The following is a 19,800-nucleotide window of genomic DNA, read 5'->3' as shown; positions in this document are numbered from 1 at the left end:
AAGAGCTAAAATTCTCAAAGTCTTCAAAGAAAATATAGGAGTAAGTCTTTGTGACTTTGGGTTAGTCCTAGACTTCTAAGATTTGACAGCAAAAGCACAAATGACAAATTAAATAATTAGGTGACTTGAACTTCATCAAAATTTAAAACTGTTATGCTTCAAGTGATGTTATCAAGAAAGTGAAAGACAGCCAGGCATGGTGGTTCACCCCTGTAATTCCAGCAACTCAGGGAGGCTGGGGTGGGAGAATCTCTTGAGGCCAGGAGTTTGAGACCAGCCTGGACAACATAATGAGACCATTTCTACAAAAAAAATTTAAAAATTAGCTGGATGTGGTAGCCTGTGCCTGTAGTCTTGGCTACTCAGGAGACTGAGGTGGGAGGATAGCTTAAGCCTAGGAGTTGGTTGGTTGCAGTGAGCTATGATCATGCCACTGAACTCCAGCATGGGCAACAGAGTCTCAAAAAATTTTTCTTCTACATGAATATTCATAGCAATATTATTCATAATAGCCAAAAAGAAGAAACAACCCAAATGGCCATCAACTGATGAACAGATAAAATGTGGTTTGTCCATACAATGGAGTATTCGTTGGCAATAAAAAAGGATGAATTACTAATTTATGCTACAATATGGATGATCCTTGAAAAGTTATGCTAAATAAAAGAAGCCAGTCACAATAACCAACATATTATATGATTCCATTCACGTTAAACGTTCAGGATTGGCAAATCTATAGGGAGAGCAAGTGTATTAGTTGTTGCTTAAGGCTGGGGTGGTGGGAGGAAATGGGGAGTGATAGCTAATGGGTATGGCATTTCTTTGGGTGACAATGAAAATGTTCTAAAGTTGATCGTGGTGATGGTTGCATAACTCTGTGAAGGTATTAAAAATCATCAAAATGTACACTTTAAGTTGGCCAATTATATGGTTTAATAAAGAAAAAATAAAATATTAAAAAATTTAATAAAGTAGCTATATCTTTTTTTTTCTTTAGATGGAGTCTCACTCTGTCACCCAGGCTGGAGTGCAGTGGCACAAATCTTGGCTCACTGCAACCTCCGCTTCCCGGGTTCAAGCAATTCTCCTGCCTCAGCCTACCAAGTAGCTAGGATTACAGGCACGTGCCACCACACCCAGCCTATTTTTGTATTTTTAGTAGAGACAGGGTTTCACCATGTTGGCCAGGCTGGTCTCCAACTCCTGACCTCAGGTGATCCTCCAGCCTTGGCCTCCCAAAGTGCTGGGATTACAGGCATGAGCCACCGCGCCTGGCCATGCTCTATCTCCTTTTAAAGGGAAAGAAATTGGACAGTAGCTGGAGGAAGAGGGTAGGTTTTGAGATTTTTTTTAATGAGACAAAAATAATGAAAGCATGATATACTGATAAGAATGATCCAATACAAGGGGAAAACAACTGCTGCTGAAGGAGTTAGAAGAGAAACTTTCTGGAACAATGTCCTTGTATGTAGAGATGACAGCATTTAGTGCTTAAGCAGAGGCATTGATCTTAGCTAAAAGTACAGACTACTAATTAGCACTAACTAGAGGTACACCATGCAGGTAAGTAAATGTGTTGGGAGCTTTGATTCTAATCCTTTCCATTTCTTTTTCAGTGAAACAAGAAGAAAGACGATGAACTAAGAATGAAGATTGGAGAAAGAGATTTTCGAAGTTTGAGGTGGCCAAAGGCATAACATAGTTCTATAGGAGAGTGAGAGAATGAATTAATACGAGAAACGAAATGGTTGCTGAGCCACATTAAGAGCTCACTTGAAATCTGTGGTCACATCTAATTGAAAGGAAGACCAGTCGGCATAGTTTTGTGGTTTTTTTCTAGCCATAAGCAGTTATATGGTGCAGGCATGACTTAGGCAGACAGTTGGATTTAAACAGGATTGTGGTTTTGCCAAATGGATACTACAAAGAAAGGAAGGAACCAGTGAGCTGAGAAGTAATAGCCCTCACTTACAAGGGCTGAGGGGGAAATGAGACAGCCAAGTTTGAGTAAGAGCCAGAAAGTGTAAAGAATGATCAGATAAGAGATTGAGGACATAGGGACTTTTTTTTTTATCACCTACCCTGAATACCAGAGGATTTTGGAAGGAGTGAGTAACAGAATTGGAAAAGAGAATTTACGGAGTCTCTTGGTTACTAAATTCCAGAACATTTAGAGTGTCCTCAGATTCCTGGGCTTCTCATGGTGAGTCTCTTCAATGGGTAAAAGGGCATGATGAGATTGCTATTGGTGGTTCCAAGTCAGATGGTGTGACAAGGCTGTCAGTGTTGGACAGGAGTGGGTTTGGGGATGGAAGCCCTTCCATGCAGATGGGAGGAAACAGCATCAGTAATCTTTCATTGTGTTTAGTAGTACCAGGCTCCATGCAAAGTACCCTTCATGAATTACCTTATTTATGCCTCATTCTTTCCTATGAGGTAGGCATTATGTCCCCATTGGGCAACAAATGTGACACAGACTACCTTCAGTGTTACAGTGGCCCAGCGTGGGCTGCACCGTGGAAGGGGGGAAACACTATTGCATTATTTCTTCCAATACTTCTTTTTTAAACAACTGATTTTCCTTTCTTAAAAATCATAAGACCATCACTCCTTTCTATGTAAGAAAACAAAGATAAACAACAACAAAACAAAAAACCAGCATTCAGCCTAGCCAGTACTAAAACCAGTTGCATATTTATTTCAGCCCTTTTTAGAATTAACAAATGTAGGCCTATTTTTAAAAAAAACCATTTTAATAAGCTTTATTTTTTAGAGCAGTTTTGAATTTATAGAAAAATTGAGCAGCAGTACAAAGAGTCCCCCCTGACACCCCCCGCCTGGCACCCCACACAGTTTCCCCTATTGTTAACATCTTGCTTTAGTGTATAGTACCTTTGTTACAATTGAGCCAATACTGATACATTAGTATTAACTAAAGTCCATCACTTACATTAGGATTCACTTTTTGGGTTGTATAGTTATATGCTATGGGGTTTAACAAACATATAATGTTACATATCCGCCATTACAGTATCATACAAAAGAGTTTTACTGTCCTAAAATTCCCCTGTGCCCTATCCCTTAATCCCTCTCCTCCTCCCCCATGGTAACCACTGGTCTTTTTACTGTCCTTATAGTTTTACCTGTTTCAGAATGTCATCCAGTAGGAAACATAGTCTTTCAGACTGGCTTCTCTCACTTAGGAATATGTATTTAAGTTTCTCTCATGTTTTCTCACGGCTTGTTAGCTCATTTCTTTTTATCGAATACTATTCCATTGTGTGAGTATACCACAGTTTGTTTATCCACTCTTCTATTAAGGGGCATCTTCCTTCCTTTCTGGTTTTGGTAACTACGAATAAAGTTGTTTTGAAAATTCATGTACAGGTTTTTATGTGGACATAAGCACTATTGCTGGATCACATGGTAAGACCATGTTAGCTTTGTGACTGTACATTTTGCATTTCTACCAGCCATGAATGAGAGTTTCTGTTGCTCCACATCCTTGCCAGCATTGGGTGTTGTCAGGGCAAAATGAGTAAAACGTAAAGCGTTGGGTGTTGTCAGCGTTGGGTGTTGTCAAATGCAAAATGAGTAAAATGTTTTGCATTTTACTCATTTTAATAGGCGTATAGTGGTAATTCATTGTTGTTTCAGTATACCAATCCCTAATGACATCTTTCCATGTTCATAGTTTTCAACTGCTTATCATCTTTGTATAGATCTTTTGCTTATATTAGGAAATTGAATTGTTTGTAATTCTTATTGTTGAGTTTTAAGAGTTCATTGTGTATTTTAGATGCAAGTCCTTTATCAGATTTGTATTTTGCATATATTTTCTCCCAGTCTGTGGCTTGTCTTTTCATTCTTTTAACAAGCCTATTATTATTATTATTATCATTATTATTATTATTATTTAGGACATGGTCTCACTATGTTTTCCAGGCTGGCCTCCCGAATAGCTGAGACTACAGACTACAACTGGCTTAAGCAATGTTATTTTGAACTAAGTTAGTTCATTTACTATACCATTTTTTATGTCAGAATAATATTTCATGGAATGAATATAACAGTGTTTATTAACCAGTCTCTTACTGCTGGCTTTGTAGGTCAATTCTAATTTTTGATATTATCAACAGTATCTTGATGAACAATCTTGTGACTAAATCTTTGTGTGCAGTCTTGTTTTCTTAGCATACATTCCTAGAAGTGGGGCAGTTGGATCAAAGGGTTTTTTTGTTGTTTAAGCTTTTGATATTTATTAAAATTGTCCAACAGAAAATTTCTCCCAGTTTACATCTTATTAGTAGAGTAAAAGAGAACACCTATTTTCCCAATCTCTTGTCAAGTAGGTACAGTAACATGCTCTATTTATTTATTTATTTATTGAGATGGAGTCTTGCTCTGTTGCCCAGGCTGGTCTGCAGTGGTGGCATCAAGGCTACTACAACCTCTGACCCCTCGGGTTCAAGTGATTCTCGTGTCTCACCCTCCCAAGTAGCTGGGATTACAGGTGCATGCCACCATGCCTGTAGAGATGGGGTTTCACCATGTTGGCCAGGCTGGTTTCGAACTCCTGACCTCAAGTGATCCACCCACCTCTGCCTCCCAAAGTGCTGGGATTACAGGCATGAGTCACCGTGCCTGTCCATAACATGCTTTAGGCATGGAAATGGCTTTTGTTCTTCCAAATATAAAATAACATTCTTATTCTATCATTTAAAATTATTTGCAAACTGAAAGGTTAAAAACAGTATTTCATTATTTTAATTTGTATTTTTAAATTGCTAATGAAGTTAAACATTTTGTCAGAAAAAATATATTATCTTTAGTGTCACTTAAATGACACGAATTTGATGGATATGTAACAGATGATAACATTCCTTTTTTTTGTTGTTGTTTTTGAGATAGAGTTTTGCTCTTGTTTACCAGGCTGGGGTGTAATGGTGCTATCTCAGCTCACTGCGACCTCCACCTCCCGGGTTCAAGTGATTCTCCTGCCTCAGCCTCACAAGTAGCTGGGATTACAGGTGTGTGCCGCCATGCCCAGCTAATTTTTTATATTTTTAGTAGAGACAGGTTTTCACCATGTTGGCCAGGCTGGTCTCGAACTCCTGACCTCAGGTGATCCGCCCACCTCAGCCTCCCAAAGTGCTGGGATTACAGGGGTGCGCCACCAGGCTTGGCTGATAACATTCTTAAAATAGCATTTATTGAGCACTTACTCTAGCATGGCATTTTGCCAGGTTATTACATAAACATGTATGGAATAATCAATCCCTAACTGCTAACAAGTCACAGTCCAAGAAAGTCAACGACTAGTTTATAAATGTTTATTGAGTCTCTAATATTGCCTGGAACTACTTTTTATAATAACTTTATTAAGGCATAATTAATATACAACAAAGTGTACATACTTAAAGTGTATAATTTGATAGCTTCTAACATAGGCATACAACTGTAAAACTATCACCACACTCAAGATATCCACCACCCTCAAAAGTTTCCTTGTGCATCTTTGTAATCCTGGCTGACTCCGGCCCCTCTGTCCTCTCACCATTTCCAGGCAATCACTTTTTGTTATCATATATTAATTTGCATTTTATAGAATTGTATAGAAATTGAATCATGAAGTATATACTCTTAGGGAGCAGGGTCTGACTTCTTTGACTTACCATTATTATTTTGAGAGTAATCTTTATTATATGTATCAGTAATTCATTTCCTCTTCTTTTTTAATCCAGCTTGTGTGTGTCAGAGGTTTATTTCTTTCAACTGCTAGGTAGTAAATATACCACAATTTGTTTATCTATTCTTTTGCTGCTGGACATTTGGGCTGTTTCCAGTTTTGGGCTATTACAAATAAAGCTGCAATGAATATGCATGTATATCTTTGAATGACCATATGCTTTCATTTCCCTTGAGAAATGTCTAAAAATTGTAAGGTTGGGGCATAAGGCAGATGTATAACTTTTTTAAAAACTGCCAAACTGTGTTCCAAAGTGGTAGTGCATTTATCTATCAGCAGGGTGTGAGAGTTCCAGTTGTTCCAAATCCTCATCAGTTAGTATGATTAGTCTTCTTAATATTAGACATTCTAATAGGTGTGTAATGGTATCTCATTTTGTTTTAATTTGCATTTTCCCAATGGTCAACAATATTCAATATCTTTTTGTGGGCTTATTTGCTATCTGTGTATCTTCTTTTGTAAAATGTATGTTAAAATAATTTCTTAAATCGGATTGTTTTTCTTATTATTGAGTTTTGAGATTCCTGTGCATATTTTGGGTACAAGTACTTTATCAGATATGTAATTTACAATTACTTTTTTTTCCGAGTTCGTGGCTTATCTTTTTATTCTCTTAACATTATTTTTCAAGGAGAAAACATTCTTAACTTTAATGAAGTCCAATGTATCCATCCTTTTTCTTCTATAGATTGTACTTTTGGTGTCAGACCTAATATCTTTGCCAGTCTGAGAGATATGTCAGAGAGCTGAGCAGCTATGACAGCCTATTTCAATGAACAAGACTGCAAGCTGTTGAACCCCAAGCAGGAGACCCTAACCCACATGCTGCTGGAGCTCACCAAATCACTTTTCAATAGGATGGATTTTGAAGACTTGGGGATATTAGTAGATTGGAATCACCACCTCCCCAGGACAGTCATCAGGAGCTCTCAGGCTGAGAGACACACACAAGCCCCATGTGCTTGAGGAGGAGACTGTCATTGGGATGCCTTGCCATTAGCTTTTCCATTCTAACTGCATTTTGCCCTGGCTAAGCAAGACAAATCCCTGTCCCTTGTGCTGCCAGGAGCTGCCTGCTGATAACGACACTTGTGAGGAGCACAGAGGAGATAAGGCTCGAAACAGCAGCAACAGCACTGTCTGGAGAACCTCTACAGAGCCATGTACATATGAGGAGGCTAGGGCTAAGCGCTGGCTCTCTACAAGGTCCTCCTCTTACACCTAGAACCCTCATTAAGGGTTTCTTTACCCACAAACACAAGAAAATATCTGCCTAATCCAAGACCACAAAGATTTTATCCCCTTTTTTTCTGAGAAATTTTAGAGTTTTAGGTTTTTACATTTAGGTCTAGGACCTATACCTATTTTGAGTCAATGTTTGTATATAGTGCAAAGCGTGGATCCGAGTTCATTTTATGGATATCCAATTGTTCCTGCACCATTTGTTGAAGAGATTATTTTTTCTGCGCTGACTTGCCTTTGTACCATTGTCAAAAATCACTGATCATATATGTATGAGTCTATTTCTGGGACAAAACCCTTTTGAGGTTTGTGTAGCACCGTGACTCATTAATCCTAACAATTGTGCCTCAATATTCTCTGCTATTTCATCCATTCTTCTAGTTATGGTGTTAGCTGAAAAAGGAACATGTACCACCTTTTGAACAGCAGCCTCTCCTAAAAGTTCAGGACAAATGTCCTTAGCAGCAGGCAGGATCAACTCTTCATCAATACTAAAGGGCTTCTTAGCTTTAATAACGTGGTTAGCCACTACGAACGATGCCCTCAGTACAGACACACTTAATGAAGTAGTGGCCTTCAATAATTACTTCTGTTCTCTGTGTTCATGTTTTTTCTTTAGAAAAACTCCAGAGGCTTGTCTTTTAATGCAGGGTGCTTGGTCTCCAGGTGGTGAAGCAGTTTTGAAGTTTTCATGGCTTCCTTGAATAACGGGTCATCACATAATATACAAAGTGGGCTTAGAGAATGTGAATCACCTGTTGCAATTAACCCATAATTTAAGTAGAACTTTTGGCATTTTCTTTTTTTTTTTTTTTTTCGAGACAGAGTCTCAGTCTGTCACCCAAGCTGGAATAGAGTGCAGTGGCACAGTCTCAGCTCACTGCAACCTCTGCCTCCTGCGTTCAAGAGATTCTCCTGCCTCAGCCTCCCGAGTAGCTGAGATTACAGGCACGCACCACCATTCCTGGCTAATTTTTTTTTTTTTTTTTTTTAGAAACATGGGTTTCACCATGTTGGCTAGGCTGGTCTCAAACTCCTGGCCTCAAGTGATCCACCCACTTCAGCCTCCCAAAGTGCTAGGATTACAGGTGTGAGCCACCACGCCCAGTCTGGTATTTTCTTTTAAGTGCAGCTTTCTTTTTGTTGGCAGTCTTAGAGTCTTCTGCTGTCTCATCATTGGGTCTCTCTGACTTTTCAAAGAAGCTCTCCAGTGACGTTTGCTTTTTACTCATTTTAGCTAGGGTTAGCTTGTGGGCTTACCAAAACTGTGACTGAGACAAGTGTTCAGTGCAGGAAAGAGGCACAGACAGAAGTGGTAAATAAAATAATGGGCAGGCCATGCAGACTAAATTAAGTGTCAGATTCTGACTTAAAACTTGCCACCAGATACAGCTATGCAATTGAAATACATCCACTCACTTGCCTCTATAAAGTCTGCCACCAGATGCAGCTTAATTGTCACTTGCCACTCACTGATAGGGTTTTGATATGAGTCTGCAGGCAACTGTTTTATTATGGTCTCCATGCAGTCAACCCTCTCTGCTAATGTTAATCTGTATTTGGGGCCACTCCCCAGCAACAAAATACCCACCTCCTAGCAACACTGCCGCAGCTGGACCTCACATCATCAGGCATTAGATTCTCATAAACAGCGTGCAAGCTAGATCCCTTGCATGTGCAGTTCACAATAGGGTTCATGCTCCTATGAGAATCTAATGCTGCTGCTGATCTGAGAGGAGGTGGAGCTCAGCTGGTAATGCAAGTGATGGAGAGTGATGGGGAGTAATGCAAGTGATGGGAGCTATAAATACAGATGAAGGTTTGCTGGCTAGCCTGCCGCTCACCTCCTGCTGTGCGGCCCAGTTCCTACCAGGCCATGGACAGTACTGGTCAGTGCCCCTGGAGGTTGGGGACCCCTGCTCTACCTAATGCTCCATATCTATGGGGTCTTCCAATTAGGCTGTTGAGAACTGAAATTATTCCTGGTTTGTATGTGCTCCAAGTATTTTTCTCTTCATACTTTCAGGTGATTCTTCCCCTGGCCTTGGGGTGCTTTGTCACATGCACGTACTGATACGTGCACAGCTGAAGAGCTGAGATCTTCTGCAGATCTCTGAGGTTCTCTCTGTGCATCTGTTTTCTCTCTGGTACTCTGCTCTACAAACTCCAGCTGCCTTGGCCACTCTGGAATTTCAACTTTGTCTCCTCAACTCAGGGACACCACAGAACCTCCGAGAATCCTCCTCCCTGTGCCATGCTCGGGAAGCTCTTTCCAGCTAGTAATGTTTGGCAATTGTATTCACCTTGTTTGTTTCCCATCTCAGTGTTTACTGTCCTTGATTGTCTGATGTCCTATGTCTTGAAAACCAGCGTTTCATAAACTTTGTCTGAGTTTCCAATTATTGAAGATAGAAGGGTATGCCTTTTTCCTGTTATTCCATCTTGGTTGGTGGGGAAAGCCTGCCTGGCATTCTTCTAAGTGCTGGATCTATTGGAAGTGAACAAAACAGACAAAGTCCTCAGCTTCAAACAGCTTACATGCTAGAAAGAAAATGCAGACAATAAATACATGAAAAAAATTAATATGCATAAACAAATGTTTTCTGAAAATAAGTGCTGTTGACAAAATGGTAACAGGCCTCTCTGGGGAGGTGACATTTGAGGAGATGAATTACAAGAAGGGGATTGTCACTGGAAGAGCTAAGATAAGAGTGTTCTAAGATAAAGAGATACGACAACTCCAAACGCTCCAAACCAGAAATAAGTTTGGCTCGCTTGATAGGACAGATGAGGTCAGGGTGGCTGGAGCATATTTGAGGTGGTAGATAAAGTTTGCACAGTAGGTTAAGCTCAGAGTAAAAAGGGCCTTACAGATTGTTGTTCCAAATATCCATTGCTATGTACAAATACCCCAGAATTTAGTGGGTTAGAACATAAAACAATAATTCATTTTGCTCATAAATGGAGGGTGCCTGGGGTCAGCTAGGCAGCTCTTAGGATCTCTGATATGGTTGTTGTCAGGTGGTGGCTGGGGCTGGGGTCATTTCAACACTTGTTCATTCACAAGTCTGGAGCCTGGAGTAGGCAGAAAAACAATTGGAGGCTGGAATATTTCTGGCTCATTGGCTATCTTTCTTGTTCTCTTTGTAGTCTCTCCATGTACACTTAGGATAGCCTAACTTCTTACATGGTGGATGAAATGGTTCCGAGCAAGTATCTCAAGAGAAACTGCCAGAAGCTGCAGGGTATTTTCAAATCTAGCCTTGAAAGTCACAGTGTCACTTGTATCGCATTCAGTTTATCAAGGTAGTCACCAAGACTCACCCACATTCAAGGGGAGGAAATATAGACTCAATTAATTTCTTCCTGGGAGAATGTCAAACAATGTGCAGACGTGTTTTAAAACCATCACAGCCATGGCAACGAGTTTGGATTATATCATTCCAAGGCAAAGCCATGGGTGGATTTTTTGTTTGTTTGTTTTTGAAACAGGGTCTTGCTCTGTCACCCAAGCTGGAGTGTAGTGGCTCGATCATGGCTCACTGCAGCTTCAACCTCCCAGGCTCAAGCAATCCTCCCACCTCAGTCTACCGAGTAGCCGCAAGTACAGATGTGCATCACCATGCCCAGCTAATTAAAAAAAAAAAACTTTTTGTAGAGACAGGGTCGCGCTAGGCTTGGATTTTTAAAAAGAGAATGACGTACAATGATACACAATTTTAGTCAACTGCTCCATCAGGATTACTAGATACAAAATAAGATAATCAATTAGTATTTTTATATACCAGCAAAAACAATTACAAATTAGCCAGATGTGTTGGTGCATGCCTGTAGACCCAGCTACTTGGGAGGTTGCAGCAGGAGGTGTGCTTGAGCCCCGGAGGTTGAGGCTGCAGTGAGCCATGTTCACACCACTGCACTCCAGCCTGGGTGACAGGGCAAGACCCTGTCTCAAAAGAAAAAAAATAGAAAATAAAATTTAAAAATGATACCACTTACAAAAACATTTAAAAAAATCAACTACCTAGGAATAAACTGAACAAAAATGTGTAAGACCTTTATGAAGTAAATAATGTAACTTTATTGAGAGACTAAAGACTAAATAAATGAAGGTTTATACCATTTCCAAGGACTCTAAGGGTGATTACTGTACAAATGTCAGTTCTCAAATTGGTCCATAGATTTAACGCAATACCATTCAAAATAACCGCAGTTTTTTTCTGTAGAACTTGACAAACGAATTCTAAAATGTATAGGAGAATATAAAAGATTAAGAATAGCAAGCTACTCTTGGAGGAGGAGGAGGAAAAGCAAGAGGGTGAGATGGAGGCACTTGCTGTATTCGACATAAGACTTACTATAAACTCACAGTAATTAAAGCAGTGTGATATTATCACAAGCAACACAAATAGAAAAATGGATAGACAAATAGGCAAACATAATAGAAGAGCCCAGAAACACACCCATGCATATAGAGACACTTGTTTTTGTTTTGTTTGTTTGTTTGTTTTGAGACGGAGTTTTACTCTTGTTGCCCAGGCTGGAGCACAATGGTGCCATCTCGGCTCACCACAACCTCTGCCTCCCGGGTGCAAGCAATTCTCCTGCCTCAGCCTCCTGAGTAGCTGGGATTACAGGCATGCGCCACCATGCCCAGCTAATTTTTTGTATTTTTAGTAGAGATTGGGTTTCTCCATGTTGGTCAGGCTGGTCTCGAACTCCCGACCTCAGGTGATCCACTTGCCTCGGCTTCCCAAAGTGCTGGGATTACAGGCGTGAGCCACCGCGCCTGGTCCAGACACTCGGTTTATGTCAAATATGACATTACAAAAAGGGAAGAAAAGGATAATATTTCCAATAAATGGAGTTGGAATAATTTTGTATTCACATGGAAGGAAGAAAGGAAAGAAGGGAGGGAGGGAGGGAGGGAGGGAGGAAAGGAGGGAAGGAGGGAGAGAGGGAGAGAGCTATAGAAATACTTGGACATATGACCTGGGAGATGTGTACAAGAATGTTCATAGCAGCATTATTCATAATATCTCAAATTTGAGACAACCCAAAATTTCAACAGTAGAATGGATAAATAAAATGTGATATATCTGGCTGGACATAGTGGCTCATACCTATAATCCCAGCACTTTGGAAAGTGGAGGTGGGAGGATTGCTTAAGCCCAGGAGTTTGAGACCAGCCTAGGCAACATAGTAAGATCCTGCCCTACAAACATTTTAAAAATTAGCCAGGTGTGGTGGTGCACACCTGTAGTCCCAGCTACTTGGGAGGCTACGCTGGGAAGATCACTTGAGGCCAGGGAGGTTGAGGCTGCAGTGAGTCGTGATTGTGCCACTGCACTCCAACCTGGGTGACAGAATGAGACACTGTCTCAAAAGAAAAAAAAGTGACATATCCACAAAAGAGCATTTTATAGAAAAAAATGAATAATCTACAGCCTCATACACATATATAATTTTTTTTTTTTTTTGAGAAGGAGTTTTGCTCTTGTCGCCCGGGCTGGAGTGCAATGGCACGATCTCTGCTCACTGCAGTCTCCACCCTCAGGTTCAAGCAATTCTCCTGCCTCAGCCTCCTGAGTAGCTGGGGTTACAGATGCCTGCCACTACACCTGGCTAATTTTTGTATTTTCAGTAGGGACGGGGTTTCAACATGTTGGCCAGGCTGATCTCGAACTCCTGACCTCAGGTAATCTGCCTGTCTCCACCTTCCAAAGTGCTGGGATTACAGGCGTGAGCCACCGTGCCTGGCCTGAAACTTAATTTTTGAAAACAATATTCAATTAATCAGACACAATACATAGTACATAATTTCATTTATAAAAAGTTCAAAACCAGGGAAAACTTTAGTATTTAGCAAGGAGTATGGTTATCTTTATAAGGGAGATGAGGGTAATATTGGGAAGGGGTGAGTGGGGCAAGACCTCTGGAGCTTTGGAAATATTCTATTTCTTGATCTGGATGGTACTTATGTGGTATTTGCTTTATAATAATTCATATAATTGTACATATATGTTTTATCTATTCCTCTATATGCATATTTCACAAAAAAAAGTTTTTAAAAAGCAGGTTCACTTCAGCTACTGTGTAGGCAGGCAAGTGTATAGGCAGGAAATCCAGTTGGTGAGTAAAGACAGGGTGGAGGCTTGGAGTAGGGTTGAGAAGTGGCCAGATTTAGGAAATATTTCAGAGGTAGAAGGAATAGGACTTGATGTGGAATGTGAAGGAAATAACAAAACAAATACACTGACTCATAAAACATAGTGCTAGAGCACGCAACAGAATTAACGAAGATTTTGAAACAGAAAACATCAATGTGAGGTGCCAGGTTGTATGAGTAGGTAGTAGATGGAGGACTTCTGTCCAACCATCTCAGGGAAGACATAGAAAAGCTGGAAAAACCAACACTTGACACAGATTGTGGAGGAAATGAATGAAGGACGATACAATTAAAGGGAGTAGTTGACAGTCTGCAGGTAGAAGATGAGTATGTATTGTTTTATTCTCTTTCGCACATTATATTATTTTCAAGACATTTCATACATTACTTCTCAAGTAGATTTTTATTTACTTATATCATTTAGATCCACAATTAAAGGCATGCCACACTACTTCAAAAAGAGTAGGCATTCCATAAATTGACTGGACTATGAAGTCTTGAACAGGAACCTCACACATCCCCCAAAACCCAGGACCAGCCATGGTAAGCCAATATGACAGACACATGATCTTGGCTGCCTATTCAGCAGTGCCTATATAGTATGCAATAAATACTAATAGCTTTTACAGTATTAGCTTAGTTTTAACTTTAGGATGTTGCTGGAAATTTCATTTTTGTTATAACTTTTTATCATTACATAGACTGATGGGTTTGGGAACAAGGTGGGGAAGGGGTAATACAGAAATAATGATTAGAAACAGAAGTTTGTGGGAAGGGAGACTTCCCAATCAAGCCATGTTATTTAGGAAGTTGTCCTGTATGATTCAGGGTTGATTTGAGAATCATCCAAAATTAGGCAATAGTGATGGCGGCAATGCCCTGTCTAGAGTGGCTGCTGCAAAAACGCCAGCTGCAGCCGGGCTGTGTGCTCCAGAGAGCCAGCAGGAGCAGGGAACAGACAGGAGCCGTGCCCCCTTCCAAGATGGCAGGGCAGGAGCCCCGCCCCCTCCAGGCACAGCTGCAGCCACCCAGCCACAGCTGCAGACCTGGGCATCCTTGTACTCTCAGAGACGTGGGAAGCTACTGCCCCTGCAGGCTCAGAAGTGCCTGATCCCACTGCCTGGCCTCTCCCCACTCCCCGTGCCCACTCTGATTTTGGAGCAAGGTTGAGGCCGAGCCTAGGTGCTGTTGCCACCTGGCCAGGTGTGCTTGTGCTCAGGGCAGCGCTGACATGCCAGCCCCCTATTCCCTCAGCTCCCTCTGGACTTTGGACACCAACGAGCATGGGAGGGAGGCTGAGGGCAGCTCAGTGTAGGCCTGCAGACACCCCTCAACACAAACAGCCTGGGTGCCATGGGTGCTGTGGATGGCAGGTTGACAGTGGCAGGAGGTAGTCTCCTGGGCAGAAGTGGGTAGGTCTCAATGAAGCCCCCACCTTCAAGCCAGGGGCGACCTGAAGCCTGAGGGCTGGACTGCCAGTTCTGTGGACCAGAGTGAGAAGTTACCACGCTTTTTCTGGGCCTGCCTATGGCCACCAATGGGACCAATCAGCATGCACTTTCTCCCCTCTGAAGCCCATAAAAACCAAGGACTCAGCCAGATTCAGGCAGACAACAGGATGACCTGCCTGCAGATAAGAGCTACCCACTCCAGTTCTCCTCTCCACTGAGAGCTGCACTCATTGGGACAACCTGCCTGCAGAAAGGAGTCATCCACTTTAGGTCTCCTGAGAGCTGTACTGTCACTCAATAAAGCACCTCTTTGCCTTGCTCACCCTCCAGTTGTCTGCATACCTCATTCTTCCTGGATGAGGGACAAGAATTTGGGATCTGCTGAATGGCGGAACTGAAAGAGCTGTAACATAATTAGGGCTGAAACACACATCTAATTTGCCATGTTGTGGGTGATGAGGAGAGAAGAGCTGTGGCTCTTTGGGAAGTCCAGACCTAGGAGCTCCCTGAACCAGGGCTGTGACACCCTCTTTGGGACTCTGCTGTTCCTGGTGTCTCCAAGCTTCTGGGAGACACCACATTCCCTGGTACCAGCAGTGGAAGCTGCTCGCGGTATGCCTGGTCCAGCCGCAGCCTCACAGGGAGCCAGTGCCCATGCTGGCTCCTGGAGCTGCCCAACCTGCCATAGCTGATGTGCCTGGCTGTGTGCAGTGGCCAGACCCCACACTCGCTCACTCATGCACCCCTTGCTGCTCTGCGCCTGGCTTACCCTTGGCAGGTGTGGGATCCGGGCTGGTAGCATGAGCTGAGTGCAGCCTGCCAGGCTGAGAGGGCAGAAGGAACCTAGTGGGCCCAAGCAAAACTTGGGCAAAGGCACCACCAGCCATAGAGATTTCTGGCTGGCAAAGCCACATCCCAAGGATCCCATGATAATAGGAGGAGGGGTTTTTGTTGTTGTTGTTTTTCAGACTTGTGGGACAATGAGAGAAGGTTAAAGTGGTAATTTAAAAACTCTTTGCAGGGCTGGGTGCAGTGGCTCATGCCTGTAATCCCAGAACTTTGGGAGGCAAAGGTGGGGGATCACTTGAGCCCAGGAGTTTGAGACCAGCCAGGGCAACATGGTGAAACCCCATTTCTACAAAAAATACATAAATTAGCCGGGTGTGGTGGCACATACCTGTGGTACCAGCTACTTGGAAGGCTGAGGTGGGAGGATCGCTTGAACTCGGGAGCAGAGGTTGCAGTGAGCTGAGATTACACCACTGCACTCCAGCCTCAGTGACAGAGCGAGACCCTGTCACACACACACACACACACACACACACACACACACACCCCTCTTTGGTATCTCTGATTTAGTATATGATTTAGGCACAACTCTCCCTTTCATACACACCAAATACCTTATGACATTAAAACATTTATCACCGGGCTGAATAAGAGTTAATTTTGTTTTGATAGATGTTTCAGATTCTTTTACAGTCGTCACACAATGTTTACTGTGAACCAGGCACCGTTCTAAGGACTTTACCTGTATTAATTCTCTCAGCAATGCTGAGATTTCATCCTCATTTTACAGATGCAGAAAACAAGGCACTGAGAGCTTGGTTAAGTAACTTTGCTGAGGTCGCAGAACTGGAATTTGAAGCCTGGCAGTCTGACTTTAGAGTCCATATTCTTAACTGAGGTGCTAGACTGCATCTTTCTTTGGAAAAAAGGGAAGAGGATATCATAAATTCGGGAACTTCCTTAGGCTTCTTCTGTTAGCTTATAAACCTATGGTAGTATTTTCATATGACATACGAGAACAATTATCTCCTTCTCTACTTTATCCCTATTGCTTAATCCTTTAGCTTTTCAGTAACACTCAAAGACAACCAGTCATTCTCTCCAGTGAGTCTCAGAGTTAAAAATTTAGCTGTCCTCAATAAGAATGATACTTTGGACTTTGGGGACTCGGGGGCTCGGGGGTAAGGGGAAGGCTAATGAGGGACAAAAGACTACACATTGGGTACAGTGTACATTGCTTGGACGCACCAAAATCTCAGAAATCACCACTAAAAACCTTATTCATGTAACCAAACGCCACCTGTTACCCCCAAAAATCGATTGAAATAAAACAATAATTTTAAAAAGCACATACCCCCCCAAAACATAGCTGACCTCAGCTTAAAAAAAACCAACATACATTTGTTATTTTAAAAAATATTGCATAGTTTATTTGCATTCATTGGTCAGCATCCTCAGTTATGTCTGCTTTGAAAGAAAAATCCGCTGAGGTTTTAAGTTAATGATCCAAGATATCCAATTAAGATTTTCAGCTTTGAAAAACGTGGAAATACGGTACAGCTGTGTACTGGATGTGGTGTGCTACTGTTAAGTTCCAGCACTTTAAGGAAAGTTTCAGGAGTGACTAATACACTAATTCATTACCAGAGGTCACAGAGCTGTCATAATTGACAGCGTTGAGTATGAAAAACCGGAAAACGATGCAACTTCCAAAGCACGGAGGATGGAGAATGGTATTGGAAAGTAACTTTTTTGCTGGGCTCAGGAGTTTTTATATGCTCAAGCTATAGACACCTGTACCAACGCAATAAAGACTAACGTAATCTAACTATTCTACAAACGGTCACACCTACCCAGACTAACTGGAAAACAATGGTTTATAACTGGAATTAAATAGTTGCTGTTCTTTAATTAATGAGATCGGTGTTCTTGAATAGCTACAGCGTACGAACTCTACCCTGGTCCATATCTGCTTTTTAAAGCCTTCCCCAGAACTGCTCTCACTTCAGCCTTGGTGCCTTCCCGGATATACCCTCCAGAGGCTTCCCTGCTCCCCATCCTGGACGTCAGCCTCTGCACCTAGAGGCCGGCTTAGAGGGAAGACGGGCAGAGGCGGGGGAGAAAGGAGAGAGAGAAACGGTCAATTCCTCCTTAACTCCGGGCCCCCTCGCGGGCCTCACCCCTCCTCCCGGGGGCTGAGATTGGAGAGGAAGTGGGAAGGCTCCAATCTGTTCCTCACTCCAGCGCCCTCATGCCCCCACCCTTCTCTTCAGCTCGGGGCTTCGGCGCGCCTCGTCCCCGCCCTTCGCCCCGGGAGAGGAGCGGGCGGCGTGGGAGGACTCGCGGAGAAAGGCCCAGGGGAGTGGACGACCTCCGCCCGGCAGCCACATCCGCGGCAGCAGGGACCCGGAGCCATCCGCCCGCGGGCGAGCCAGGCCCGAGGGCAGCCCCGGAGACCGCGGTGGCCGGATGCGCAGGCGCGTCACTTCCGGGCGGTGCAGCGGCGGCCGCTTGGAAGATGGCTGCGCCCTGTGGCTCGGAGCTGCCCGCCAACTCGCCGCTAAAAATCCCGAAGATGGAGGTGCTCTCCCCGGCTTCTCCTGGTGGCCTGAGCGACGGAAATCCATCGCTGTCCGACCCTTCCACGCCTCGGGGTGCCTCCCCACTCGGGCCGGGCAGTGCAGCGGGCTCGGGGGCAGCGGCGTCCGGGGGTCTCGGGCTGGGGCTGGGGGGCCGCAGCGCCGCCTCGTCCTCGGTCTCCTTCTCCCCTGGTGGCGGCGGTGGCGGGGCTGCGGCAGCCGCCGCCGCCGCCTGCCGGGGCATGTCGTGGACGCCGGCCGAGACGAACGCGCTCATCGCAGTGTGGGGCAACGAGCGGCTGGTGGAGGCGCGGTACCAGCAGCTGGAGGGAGCCGGCACGGTGTTCGGCAGCAAGGCCCCCGGGCCAGCCATGTACGAGCGCGTGTCCCGGGCCCTGGCCGAGCTGGGCTACGAGCGGACCCCGTCCCAGTGCCGGGAGCGCATCAAGGTAACCGGCCGCCCGGCCTGGGGCAGCGAACCAGAGGCAGAGAGAAGGCGGGGAAGCGGGCCTCGGGGGCGGGGGCCGGTCTGAGGGCAGGGCTCCCCTCCGGGGCCCGGTGGGCGATTCGCATCTCCTCCGCCTTTTTCTTCTCTCCCTGGGAAGGGGGCTTTTTCCCAGATGGCCGCCAGCCCGTAGGTTTCCTGAGTTTGAAGTTGGGCGTGCCTGCCGCCGCCCCTCTTTCTTGCCAATTGAGGATGTTCCTGCGCTCTGAAGTTGGTAGTTTCTCATTGTGCGCCGTGCGGCAGTCCCAGTGCCGCTGGCGCCTCTTGCCCCCACCGCCGGGGCCCCTCGCTTTGTTCCAGGCGGAGGGGCTCCCAGGCAGAGGCTTACCGGCCCGGGCAGGATTGAGGAAGGGCAGAAGGGGGGGCATTGAGCCCCTAGTTTAGGAATAGTTAATAAGTGGCCGTGGCGGAGCCATAGAAAAAGCGCCTTGGGACGACTGGCCTTTGTGTCAGTCGCTTTGCTTCTATCTTGAGCTACGAAGGACGAGTAAGACTAGAGATGCTTTGGAGAATTGGAAAGGCTTGATTGTAGCCAGATTGTGTATTGTTACCGCGGAGTTAGTGGACACCATGAAAGTTAGTTTGGCCAAGAGTTGGTCTGGAATTTGGATTGTCGATGCCTCCAGAGTTAGATTGGCTTGAGGCCCTGCGGTTTCTTAGGAAGCTCCTTCAGGAAAGCCAGTTTTTACCTGCTTCAGTTACTGTGCCGGATGTGGTGACAAGTAGAACTCTCAGTGTGCATCTGGCCATCCTTGTGTACCTGCATGTTTAAATGCAGAGGCTTAATTTGGGCTAGAAATCTTAGCCAGGTTAAGATTCTGCTACTAGAACTGACTTTAGGCGTTCATATTTGTATTATTGGCAGATAAGGAGTTGTATTTTAGTTAAGCTCATTTCCTCATCGTAATGGCTGCTAAAAAGATTGTGATAGGATTCTCCCAGTTTTTACTGAATTACTTATCCTATTATCTGTGCACTTCTTTTCTGATACAGCTGACACTTTTTCTGGGAACTTCTTGAGGGAGGATAAAGACCACCAAGAACAATCATAAAATAAGAATGATCACACCAAAGAGCAATAATAAAGTCTAATAGGCGCAATCATGAGTTAGAGTAAGCTAAAGGAGGGAAATTGCACCAAAGTTCTCCAGGTCTTGGCTCCAGTAGTATTTCTTTGGGGATGCTGTTGCTTAGAAACTTGGTCCAGAAACTAAGATATTTAAAACCTACTGTTGTTCAAGGAATTTGCCACCCATTAATTACTGCATTACAAATTTAAATTAGTGTATTTGATAACATTTATCTTTGGGACTTCT

General features: G+C 43.8%; 1 protein-coding gene and 1 pseudogene across 5 annotated transcripts in view; both read left to right on the top strand.

Moving 5' to 3' along the window:
* Positions 1 to 6,450: 6,450 nt before the first annotated feature.
* LOC129478594 (E3 ubiquitin-protein ligase RNF181-like) lies at positions 6,451 to 6,922 on the top strand (annotated as a pseudogene).
* A 9,895-nt stretch (positions 6,923 to 16,817) lies between these two features.
* The window catches only part of MSANTD2 (Myb/SANT DNA binding domain containing 2), a 35,023-nt gene continuing 32,040 nt past the window's right edge, over positions 16,818 to 19,800 (top strand). For all 5 annotated transcript variants that reach the window (XM_055273593.2, XM_055273591.2, XM_063635592.1 and 2 more), the window contains exon 1: positions 16,818 to 18,428. In XM_055273593.2, the coding sequence (XP_055129568.2) occupies positions 17,652 to 18,428 (777 nt within the window). In that variant the 5' untranslated portion in view covers positions 16,818 to 17,651. The remainder of the gene's footprint in view (positions 18,429 to 19,800) is intronic.

This window comes from Symphalangus syndactylus, chromosome 3, assembly GCF_028878055.3.
Source record: "Symphalangus syndactylus isolate Jambi chromosome 3, NHGRI_mSymSyn1-v2.1_pri, whole genome shotgun sequence".
NCBI classification, from domain to species: domain Eukaryota; kingdom Metazoa; phylum Chordata; class Mammalia; order Primates; family Hylobatidae; genus Symphalangus; species Symphalangus syndactylus.
The sequence above is the reverse complement of the archived record's forward strand: the minus strand, read 5'-3'. Positions and strand labels throughout refer to the sequence as shown.